This window comes from Clarias gariepinus, chromosome 3 (assembly GCF_024256425.1).
Source record: "Clarias gariepinus isolate MV-2021 ecotype Netherlands chromosome 3, CGAR_prim_01v2, whole genome shotgun sequence".
Classification (NCBI taxonomy): domain Eukaryota; kingdom Metazoa; phylum Chordata; class Actinopteri; order Siluriformes; family Clariidae; genus Clarias; species Clarias gariepinus.
The window spans coordinates 29285001-29297575 of record NC_071102.1 but is presented as its reverse complement, the minus strand read 5'-3'; the positions used below and the strand labels follow the sequence as shown (position 1 = coordinate 29297575).

The window sequence follows — 12575 nt, the reverse complement described above, 5'->3', positions numbered from 1 at the left end:
TCACTAAATTCTAGATCCTCCATACTTCATGACCAGGCATAGTGTGTCTACAGGTTTGGTTGATGTACATATTCAAATATGAATATTATATATATATATATATATATATATATATATATATATATATATATATATACATACACACACACACACACACACACACACACTGATCAGCCATAACATTATAACCACCTAACTAATGTCTCCCTCTTCTTGCCACCATCCCAGTATTGACATACTGTATATGTATAACCTTTTCCTCAATTTAAATTACAGTATCAGACTACACAGGCCAGCCTTCACTCCCCATGTACATCAGTAAGCTTTGACCACTCATGACTCTCTTGCCAGTTCACCGGTTTTCCTTCCCTGCTTCAATTTTGATATGGCCAGACCTCTGCAGACTAGGAACATCCCACATAGCTGCAGTTTGGGAGTTGCACTGACCAAAGGGCTCATTGGTGTATATGCAATAATATTTTTCACTGACATAATTTTAATTAAAACAATGGAAGACATTGTTAAAATGTTTAAAATTTGTTTGTCTGAAATTATGTCCTATCTTTTATTGTATTTAGCACTGTTGCCTTGTACCTCCAGGGTTGAGGGTTTGATTCTCGCCTCGGGTCTGTGTGCATGTTCTTGGTGGGTTTTCTTAGCGTGCTCCGGTTTCCTCACACAGTCCAAAGACATGCAAATTGGCTAACTGGCATTACCATAGTGTGTGTGTGTGTGTGTGTGTGTGTATGTTCTGTGATTGATTGGCACACCGTCCACGGTGTACCCTGCCTTGTACCCTAAGTCTATTGGGATAGGCTCCAGGCCCCCTGCAACCCTGTTCCGTATGAACCGGAATAAATGATGAGTGAGTGAGTGAGTGATGCCATACGCCCTAGTCCTTGCTCTTTTTACCCAACAACAAGCCAAACTGTGCATTATATTTTTTAAAAAGTACATACAAAATGACTAAATAGTAGATATTGTTAACGGCGTGTTATACTCAGAACCATCTAATTATATATATATAATTTTTAATGCTGTAAATTTCATGAAGATGGTTCTGAGTAAACCAACCTTAACAATACCTACTATTTAGTCATTTTTGTATGTACTTTTTATGCTTATTTAAAATATAATGCACAGTTTGTATATATATATATATATATATATATATATATATATATAGTGAGAGAGAGAGAGAGAGAGGCTATATATATATACTCAGCAAAAAAAGAAACGTCCCTTTTTCAGGACTGTGTATTTCAACAATAATGTTGTAAAAATCCAAATAACTTTACAGATCATCATTGTAAAGGGTTTTAACAATGTTATCCATGCATGTTCAATTAACCATAATCAATTAATTAACATGCACCTGTGGAATGGTCATTAAGACCTTAACAGCTTACAGAAAGTAGGCATTTAAGGTCACAGTTCTAAAAACGCAGGACACTAAAGAGACTTGTCTACCGACTGTGAAAAACACCCAAAGAAAGATGCCCAGGGTCCCTGCTCATCTGCGTGAACGTGCATTAGGCATGCTGCAGGGAGGCTTGAGGACTGCTGATGTGGCTAGGGCAATAAATTGCCATGTCCGCACTGTGAGACGCCTAAGACAGCGCTACAGGAAGGACAGCTGATCATCCTCACATTGGAAGACCACGTGTAATAACACCTGCACAGGATCGGTACATCCGAATATCACACGCGTGACGGGTACAGGTACAGGAACACACAATCCCTCCATTAGTGCTCAGACTGTCCGCAATAGGCAGTCCATGAGGAGGAGATGCACTGCAGTACTTCAAGCAGCTGGTGGCCACACCAGATACTGACTGGTACTTTTGATTTTGAGCCTCCCTTCATTCAGGGACACATTGTGAAACATTTTTAGTTTATTTCTTATGGTGTTGACTCTTTTAGTGTTCATACAAATATTTACACATTAAGTTTACTGAAAGTAAAAACAGTTGAAAGTCAGAGGACGTATATATATATATATATATATATATATATATATATATATATCCTCTAGGTGTCGCCGTTTTAAAGGCTGCTTGCGCTATCTGTTGTAAAACATTTAACAGTTTTCAGCTATTAAACTCATTGTACAGAGTTTGTATCCTATATTAATGTGTCTGTGCGTACTTCGACCGGTTAGTGATGTTTCATTTAGGGGGATTTTAATAAAATTACTCTGCACGAGGAATGAAAGAAGGAAACAGCGACTAATATATGCGAGTTCACATAAAAGAGCCGAGTCAAAGAACCGACTCCCCTGGAATCGACACATCACTCGTATTATTAGATAGCTATAGACAGACACCTTGTGTGTTTGAGTTAGAAGGGCAGGATGGGATGCAACCCCAGCAAACACACCACGGTGCAAGACACACCAGATGCAAACTGCAATGGATCCAGTACAAATGGTGAGTGTTTTATTTTATAATCTAACTTTTTTTTTTTTGGTTTTAAATATTTCAACTCAAAATTTTAATTTTGGATGAAGATGAATACTAATAAATAGTTTTGACTGTACCCTATGGTTACACATTTGCATAAAAAGTATATAAGCCCTTTCATTGTCTCCTGCTTTATAGCTTCCTAAAGTGGTTTTAATTGGATAAATATTTTGTATATAAAAATTGTTATACAGTAGATACGACCAAAAACCCTTAATAGTTTGAAACTCCAAGTTAAAAAATAAAACAAATCAATACACAAAAGAAAACAACAATAAAAAACAGGATGTTTTAAAATTTTATATTCACCAGAACTGACAGTCACAGAGCCTGTAAGCCTTCACAAACCGTTTATTGCATTGTGTTTGAATCACATCATATCACTTTGGATAAAAATCCTTCTCCAGCTGAATAGCAGGATTATCCCTTTCTCAGAAACACTATTTGTCTATTGAAATTTCCTTTACTTGTTAACATGTTGTAAGAATCAAGACTTCTACATCCAGGGTAGTAAAATGGTATTTCATGCAAATAATGTATTAGAAAGAGTAAAGGTAAGGTGTAAAGTAGATGATGCGGTTTTTGGACTGAAACACCAAGTGAAACACCAACGTTGTGTCTATGATTTAGTTAGAAGTTAATGCATCAGCAGGAACATGCAATGTCCTCTAATCATTAACAAAAAGACCTCCAACAAAGTATGCTATATTAACCATCAACACATTACGTGTGTTATGAATGAGGAAGCTGTTAGTGGTATTTAAAGGTCTCTTGCTATACTGCATATATAACAAGATGCATGTGCAAAGACTATGCAAAACTGAGAAAGTGAAGAAAACTTTAACTGAAAAAGTTTAACTGGAAAGAGTTTCACGGTTCACAATTTCACCACCTGTTAGTGAAGTTTCCTGATTCATGCTTTACCAGTTCACTGACTTCCTATTTATATATATTTTTTAGCTGCCTTTCCGTGTTGCTCAGGTGCAAAAAAATTCAAATTCTGTTACTAAATTTAAGTCTGATTTCAAAGGGATTATGTTTAGTAGAGTATACATTAAAATGTGCATACTCTAAATTCAGAATTTGAATTTTTTCCCCTCTACACATACACACTAGTCAGTTAGACTTATATTATTTTATTTAATGACTATATTTAATAGCCACAACCACAAATTCTTAGCAATTTAGATAAATTGTTTTTAACTTGGTCAACTTCAATACTAGTTTTTCTGTACCATTGAATGTAAATTAAAAAGTTTAATGTCTTGAAATGAATGTCACTTCTAATCTACATAATTAAAATAAACATGTGTAGAAAAGGCAGATGATGAGCTGGATGTTAAGTGTGGTGCAGAAGCAGCTCCTGAGAGCTCAGAGGCTCCAGAAGGGATGTCTGAGTCTAACACATTGTGCCCTGCTACAGAACCAACACCAGCAGATGACCCAGGTACACAAAACACAGTCCTCTGTTCATGCTCATGCAAATATATCTGACAGTTAAAAATCACCACATGTAAAACAAGTCGCATTTATCATATAGTGGCCTTACTCTAAATATATTGCTTGAATACAAATTGCCAAATGGGTTATTTTAATATAGTATTTTCAGTATAATTTTAAAGATGACAACATGCATGTCTACATGACTGATCTACACGTTTACATAAGCTGGTGTGTACACAACCTCTGCCATGCTAGAGATTACAAATGTTAATGGTGTTTTGCTCACTAATGCAAATGTGTGCTTTGGACATGTGAGGAAACCAGAAAGCATGACAAGAAGTAATGAGTTCAACTTGAATATCTAGTAAACACTGGAAAACTTTTCTGCATCGTTAATCCAAGTGCAAAATTTGGAATTTCCTATATCATGTGGGAATGGAAAAAGAAGCAAATGTACTACTTCTTTATAATTTTGTTTACATATCCTCAGATATAATGCTTTTAGCTGTAATACATTTATTATTATTATTATTATTATTATTATTATTATTATTATCATCATTATTATTATGGAGTGATATTTGACATATTAGTGACATTTTATAAAAGAGTATAAACCAGTAAAAATTATATTATTTTTATTAATCCTTCAGAAGCTGGAGCTCCAGCAGCAGGACAGACTGAGCAAACTGGATCGGAGGAAGCACCAGATTTCTGACCTCAAATCAATGATATTTGATGATTATTATCTTGTTTTCAATGCTAACTCCTGTCTCTCTCATTCAGGTCCTAGTGAGGAACTCTGAGGCTTACAGACAGCATAGCCTTATTATGGAAAATATATATATATCTGTATGTATTTAACTTATACTTAAAGCAAAACACACACACGCAAAAAATAGATTGTAGGTTGTAAATCTGCTTATAACTTTAGATTAGGGCTGCACAATATATCGAAAAATTATAGTTATCGCAATGATGGTATACGCAATATCTCTATCACAAAGAGTTGTGATTAATGAAATCGATAAGTGTATGGTTACACGTAAATAAAAAGTAATGTTTGAAAGTAATTCATATTGTGTTGGCAGGTCTATGGTAACAGCAAACCAGAAATCAGAATATAGTCATTCATAGTGTTTTGAAGTCTAAATATTTGCAACTTCCTTGACATATGTAGTTTCTTTTTAGCCTGAATTAGATTTAATTACATCAGACGAATATCAATTACCTGTTTATTTTAGTATGATCATTATGTGTGTGTGTATATATATATAAAAAAATAAGCAAATAACAAAAAATTCATATTCCTTTAGGGAAATGTTGTATCGCAAGAAATATCGTTATCGCAACATTCAACAATAATATTGCATATCGCATATTTTCCTAATATCGTGCAGCCCTACGTTAGATGTTATGACAAAATCTATATACATTTCTCTATATATGTTTTCTATATAACATTTTGTTAACAATTACACAGCTGCAGGTTGTAAGTTCCTCTTATCACCTGTTAAAGCTAAACCGTTGTTTCCCTCACCAGCCTTCTTTTTTCTTTCTCTAATAATTATTAATACAAGGAAACTTTTTATCTCACCAAGAAAATAAAAAGTTCTTGTTTCTAAAGACAAGTGCTCAAATTCCAATGCTTAATAAAACTCTCTGCACAAAAATCTTCATAAACGATTTTAAAATATTGATTTTATATGTATTCATTTGGTATTCAGCAATATTTTTTTTGATCATTCATTGCAAGACTTAAATGTCATGGAGTGTTTGTCACATAAGTGTTTGTAAATGTGGTGTTATTATGGAATAAGCAAAATCAGTGCGCTATGATAAATCACATTAACGTGAATATTGAATTGCAGCCTGCTACGGTCCAAACTGCTGTTATTTGAAGAGTAGCTACAACCTTCTGAACCTCAGGTTTAAGAATTCAACAGAACTGTGGTTTAAATCATAATTTTTATACATGTTACTACATACAAAATAACCATGAGAGTTTCCACACTGAATTCTCCTTTTTTATTTATTTAATCACAATATAAACATTTTGTAAAAGACTACAAACCAACTTACACTGTGGTCAAAACATTTCTAAAAGATATCAATTAGCACAAGGCTATGTTATTTATTGTATTTCCTGAATCATAGGTTTAAATGTAGCCCAATTTGGAAGGCAGCACTAATGACAATTTCAATGTCATGAAACTGAACATGTGCGTCATTTAAAAAAAGAAACACTGTTTTAAGTAGGGTTGTACAATTTATTATTTATACAGTATGCACTATTAGCACCGTAGTGCGAAAAAACTAAGAGACGTAAAGTTCATTCAGTGACTGTGTTGATTTAAAATAAATGTTAATTTAGCAAGACAGTAATACTGTACAGTATTATAAAGCTAAATGAATTAGAAGTATGAACCTGCATTACACTGCATCATGGAATAAATGAAATTGGTTGAATCATGAAAAATAGCAATAGTGGGGAAAAAAATCATTATCAGACAGAAAATCTACAAGGTCACATAAAATATAAAGTCAAAGGTATATTGGAAGATTGCTGTGTGTAAATTACTCCATAAAGACATGTTAGAATTATTCCTGGCAGTGATCCGGTTCCAGTCATATTTTAGTTTTACAATTTGTGCATGTTTGCAGCGGATAGTCAGGATGCGTCTGTTATGGGTCCCAACACAGCGACTGCCTCAATCTCAACAAGGCCCCCCTTTAGAGAAAAAAAATGTTTAAAATTAAAATAGGAAACAAATCAAAGCTGTGCAAATTTTTCAACTGTGCTCGACTAACTAACCTGTTAGAAATAAAGGTACTTTGTGAGAAGGGCCTGGTTAGGAAATCTTATGGCACTGAGCTTTTAGAATTTAACACCCTTATTCATTGTTTAAAATTTATTTTATTTTTTTCTCATGGTTATCAATTAATGTGTGTTAGGTTGGATGCTGAATCCTTAAAAACAAAGATCAGTAGCACAGACAACTCTGGATTTATGTATTTATATAATGCATGCACTTTTGGGAAAATTGCTTTGCCTCAATGTGCAAACTAGCAGTAGTGTTTCATCCAGACACAGATGAGCTACACAACGAACAAGCACAATAATTTAGTGGATAAGGGAACTCGCATGGTAAGTACCAAGAATTAGCTTAAAACCACAAAAGACATATATAACAAAAAACATAAATAAAATGACTGGAAAATGTCATTACTGGTGTTATTTAGACCACATTCTTATCAAGTGTTTTTTTTTTTTTTTTTTTTTTTAGATCTGTGCCTGAATTTATAAGGTGCTGGGTTTATCTTGACGGCTTCACAGAACAATCAAGCAATTATTGTATCTGTATTAATAAATACAAATCATTGAGAGCATAATTACAAAAATAAAGGCATATGAAATACAACTTTTAAAACGTGTAAAAATTAAAAGTCAAAATTATACATCCATATGCCTTACTAAGGCCCCCTGCTGGTAAGTCCCTAGACTGCAGATTATGTACAGTAGCTTATGTGTTCAAGACATGCTCTACAGAAAAATCTATGTATTAAGGTAGATAAAATGCAAGATGTGCTATTAAAAGTTACAGTGATGTTCTTTAAGGTCCTGTTCTGTTCCTAAATGGGGTTATTTCTCTAATGTTATTCAACCTGTAGGTGCAAAAGACTTTTTGGCTGGCATTGCAGTGATATGTTTGTCTATTCAATCGAATGTTCATAAAAAAAAATCTAAATTTGATAAACTATAGTAAGTATAAGTCAATTCAACAGTCACATTTCATTTACAAGGCAAATTACAGTATCTTGTCTTAACACAGGGAACTTGACAGACAGTTTTCTTGATTTAAATGCTTATATGTTATTAAAGCAAATTGTATGGCAAGCAAATTTATTAAACATGTATTCAGGTGTATATATATATATATATATATATATATATATATATATATATATAAATATACATATACACACACTTTACATAAATAATAGTTCCACTATTCACCATTATAGACCAGTGTACTTACTCTAGGCAGAGCAGCAACCTGATAAGCAGCTCTGGCTGGGAAGTTCCTGCTAAAGACTTTAAAGGGAAAAGGAATGCAAAATGTATGCAAAATTAATAATTTAATGACTAAATTCATAGTCTTTCATAGAAATTCATTCTCTTGGATAAAGTGATGGCTCAAACTGACAGTGGTAAAGCAACAGCACAAGTGTTGTCTATCCACAGCTACACAAACTTTCTGTCACTGGAAGGTGTGTACTTACATTGCTTATAAACATCATTGACATTGTTGAAGTCATTCATGTCTGCCAGGAGCACAGTTGTCTTAACAACTGATAAAAACAAAGTACAGCATGAATTATTTATGAATAACAGTAAATCAATTACAAGTTATCTCTCTGTTTGCTTCCATAAGGTGGTATTCTTGAAGAAAACCATTAATCAAGAATGCATGAATATAATTATATTAACTCTTCACTATTTTCTGCTGATTACTAAGTTTAAAAAAATTATATCAAATGCTTACCAAAATGCTGTACATATAACATTTTCATTAAGATTTATCTTTACTACATACTGTATAATATTTTAAAATGACATTAAAAACATTAATAGAAATGTATGTCCCAGGCATATTTGCCATAGTATTTCATTTCTTTTTATGCCTTTGACCCATATCAGTCACCTACCGTTTTCATATCCACATCCAGCTGCTTTCAGAATCTCCCCCATGTTAATTAGGGCCTTTGGATTATGAACAAAAAAAGTCAATTATAGAAAATATAAATATACAGGAAAAATATGTAAATCATGTAAATATACACCTATAATCTACCTTAATAGGAACGCCTGTACACCTGCTTATTTATGCAGCAGCACAATGGAGAAATGTGAGGTGGGATTCTGGGGTGTGGATATGCCTTGCTCATAAGAGAGGTTAAAGGTAAATGATTGGTTTGAGCTGCCAGGAAAAATAACATACCTTAAGGTTTGATGTTTTGTGCATGCAGACATGCTTTTCCCTTTTATATATATTTTTTTCCACACAGTTGTAAAACGCAATGTAAAAAGTTAAATTCCTGTCGGCTCAGACCAGTCTGGCAAATCTGCCATGATCTCTCTCATCAAGAAGCTGTTTGGTCCCCACAATTTTCACACGATTCTGTGTAATTCTAGAGAGTGTTGTCTATTCAAATTCTCCGGAGATGAGCAGTTTCTGAAATGCTCAAATTAGCCCACCTGGCACCAAATTCAAGGCCGAAATTCAAGTTACAGAGATCACACTTGTGAACATTAACTGAAGCTTTTTAGCTGTGTCTGCATTTTATTGCACTACTGCCCCACATGATTGGACAACTAGATGCATAAACATGAATAAATAAAGTTTTTTTTTCCCTAATAAAGTGGATGGTTTGTGTCTATAAATATTAATGTATAACCATGTTTCCTCTGAGCTTAGTGACACACGGCATATTGAATTTCTATATGATCTCATTGGGATTTTTCTCACCTGTTTAGCCTGGGCCTGGACACCTCCTGTCACTAACTGACCAGATCCTGTGTCCATTCCCAGCTGCCCAGAGATGTACATTGTGCGATCCACCACCACAGCCTGGCTAAATTAATAAGCAATAATTATTCATTTAATAATGAAAGATATGTCAAGAGTTTTGCAAATGTACTAATATGACAGGAGCAAGTTTAGATTAGACTTTGTACTTTTTCAGCTTCTGTTCTAATCAGGCTGCATGGACTACTGTATGTCACTTCACTGCATTTATTTCTTACTGTAAGTAATTTTAGGTCTTATGATTTATTTAATCTTGATAAATAATAATACAAAACCTACAAAAAAATTACAATATGCTAGGAAGGAAAAAATAGACCAAATTCCATGGAGTACAAGTTACATTATACCTAATGTCCGCCCTTACTGTCCATTGGCTGAGACGGTGCCACCCACAAATGACAACCATGACATGATGATGTAATTATGTTGAATAAAACATAATTACACATTTCATTTACAAAAAAGACAATTTGAACAAGAAATAGAACTAATGATGGTGCCATAAATCCTGTTCTGAAATTTTAACACAGGAATAAAAAGTGCTCTTACATTTAAAAAAAATATGTGCACCTGTTCACCAAAAACATAAATAAAAAAAATTAATCTTTGAGGGGCAAAATTCATCTTATCAATATATCATGAATGTGTCACCTACCTGTATATGCCCTGTCTAATTGGGGCTTTAGGAGTATATGGTATGTGTCTTCTAACTGAATCCATCTCATCAGTAAGGAAAAGAAAATCCACAAAGTTACAATGTATCTATATGCACACTCTACAAAGACCCGCCCCTGAACAAACAGCTTACTGATCATTAACTAGCATTGATCATATCAGACAGGTATAGACGCGCCGTAACATGGTTTAGATCTCATTTAGTGTCACAGATTTGATCTTTAGTGATGCACAAACTCCTCTGTCCAAATGCATAAAGATCCAAATTCTCACCTGTAAGGTCCGATTGCAGCCGGAGCAGCAGCAGTGTTGATAATCCTCCGAATTACTGCAGTCATTTTGTACTTTGTTTTATGAAAACTTTCAATGGAGTATGACAGGAATCACGCTGCGATTTGTAGTTAACACGATGTAGTTAAAGCGTTGAAGTGCGCATGCGCAGTGTTTTACTAGGACGCGAAGTGTCGCGCGTGCGCAGTACAAATCAACAACAGGAGCCGGAGATGACGTTATATTTAATTATTGTTAAAATTTTGTAAATAGAAAACAATTTATAAGGCATGATCAGTGTTTTCGAGTATCGACACATTTTTAAAAAGCGACTAGCGACAAATCTAGCGAGTTTTTCTGGTGTTACCGGAGACTTTTGGAGACTTTAATGTGTCCGCACCGCTTCTTAGACTTCTCAACTAGCCGCAGCAGGAGGAGGGTTGGAATCGTGACAAATAAATAAACAATTAAAAAAAAACTAACATTAACTAATTAACACTAGCTTCTATGTTCCTTTTGTATTCTATTCATTTTTTTTCTTTATTATACAATTAACAAAAGCAAAACGGGCCTCTAACAGTAGCTTCTTCTATTCTCTTTCTATTCTCTCTCATTTCATTTTACTACATAATAATAATAATATTTATATTAATAATAATAATAAAAACCTAGCTACATGCACTGTGTTCAGCTAACTGAAAATGGTTATAGCTCTTGCATATCATTGCTCTTTTTTTCTAAACGTATTTAGGGTGTTTTTACCTACTCACCTTATGTCATGACATTATGTAAATTAAGCGATGACGTCATTTAGCGACATCTAGGACAGCCAATTGCTACTTTCCTTACTGAAGAGTTGGCAACACTGGGCATGATAAGTTAAGCAGAGAAAATAGGAACGACAAAACGATTTATAAACTAATTAAAAGTCTAATATGCTAGTCTGCTGCTTTGAGACAACGTCGATAGTCAATAATTGAACATGACATTATGAATTTTTTAAGGTTTCCTAGTTGTTTGCCGAATTATTATTATGGTGTTGATCTTATTAATGAAACAATAAGGCATTAGGTGTCACCCATCAACCTCAAAACGTTCAAAATGTACTCAGTCACATTACTCGAAATTTTTGGCCTATTGGAAAAATAAAACAAAACACGGTTTTAAATCTTAAAGCATAAAAGTGCACTCACCTCACTCAATAAAATACATAATCTCCAAATCTTCTTCCCATCTGTGTGTGTGTGTGTGTGTGTGTGTGTGTGTGTGTGTGTGTGTTGCTTTTACTCCATGGACAGAGCAATGAGACAAATATATGCTTTAAAATATGTAGCTAGTGAAAATAAAGCTTTTACGGTCAACAGTACAACTAAAATGAGTACAGCCTTAGTGTCAATATGTTGTGTGGACACCAATGTTATCTAGCACAGCCTTAATCGTCCTGAGCATGGAATTCACCAGAGCTGAAAATATTGCTGGGATTCTCTTCCACTCCTCCATAATGATATCATAGAGCTGCTGGATATTAGACACATGGCGCTTCGCCACCTTCCGCTTGAGGGTCCCCACAGGTGCTCAATAGGGATCAGGTTTGAAGACATTCTTGGCCATATACATATATACAGTATATATACAGTATATATACAGTATATATACACATATATACAGTATATACACATATGTATATACACATATATATACACACGTATATATATATATATATACACATACAGTATATACAGTATATACATATATACAGTATATACATACAGTATATACTGTATATATATACACATACAGTATATACAGTATATACATATATACAGTATATACATACAGTATATACATATATACAGTATATACATACAGTATATACAGTATATACATACAGTATATACATACAGTACATACAGTATATACATACAGTATATACATACAGTATATACAGTATATACATACAGTATATACATACAGTATATACATACAGTATATACAGTATATACATACAGTATATACATACAGTATATACAGTATATACAGTATATACATACAGTATATACAGTATATACAGTATATACATACAGTATATACAGTATATACATACAGTATATACATACAGTATATACATACAGTA

General features: G+C 33.7%; 2 protein-coding genes across 3 annotated transcripts in view; both read right to left on the bottom strand.

Moving 5' to 3' along the window:
* Positions 1-12575, bottom strand: part of LOC128518591 (deleted in malignant brain tumors 1 protein-like) — a 173717-nt gene that overhangs the window by 99401 nt on the left and 61741 nt on the right. The window lies entirely within an intron of this gene.
* On the bottom strand, positions 5907-11240 carry rida (reactive intermediate imine deaminase A homolog). 2 transcript variants are annotated; one of them, XM_053491767.1, is made up of 6 exons: positions 10152-10430; positions 9437-9542; positions 8616-8670; positions 8190-8258; positions 7946-8001; positions 5907-6636 (listed from the first exon to the last, which is right to left on the bottom strand). In XM_053491767.1, the coding sequence occupies exons 1-6, from the start codon at positions 10214-10216 to the stop codon at positions 6577-6579; spliced, it is 411 nt and encodes a 136-aa protein (XP_053347742.1). In that variant the 5' UTR covers positions 10217-10430; the 3' UTR covers positions 5907-6576. The 2 variants fall into 2 exon arrangements, with proteins under 2 accessions (XP_053347742.1, XP_053347741.1); XM_053491766.1 differs by lacking the exon at positions 10152-10430 and adding an exon at positions 10445-11240 and having other exon boundaries at positions 5913-6636.

Coding starts and splice junctions, on each gene's coding strand:
- rida (XM_053491766.1), bottom strand. CDS start 10,509: ATGACTGCAGTAATTCGGAGGATTATCAACACTGCTGCTGCTCCGGCT. Junction 9,543..10,444: donor GCTGCAATCGGACCTTACAG/GTGAGAATTTGG, acceptor TTATTAATTTAG/CCAGGCTGTGGTGGTGGATC. Junction 8,671..9,436: donor TCCAGGCCCAGGCTAAACAG/GTGAGAAAAATC, acceptor CATAATCCAAAG/GCCCTAATTAACATGGGGGA.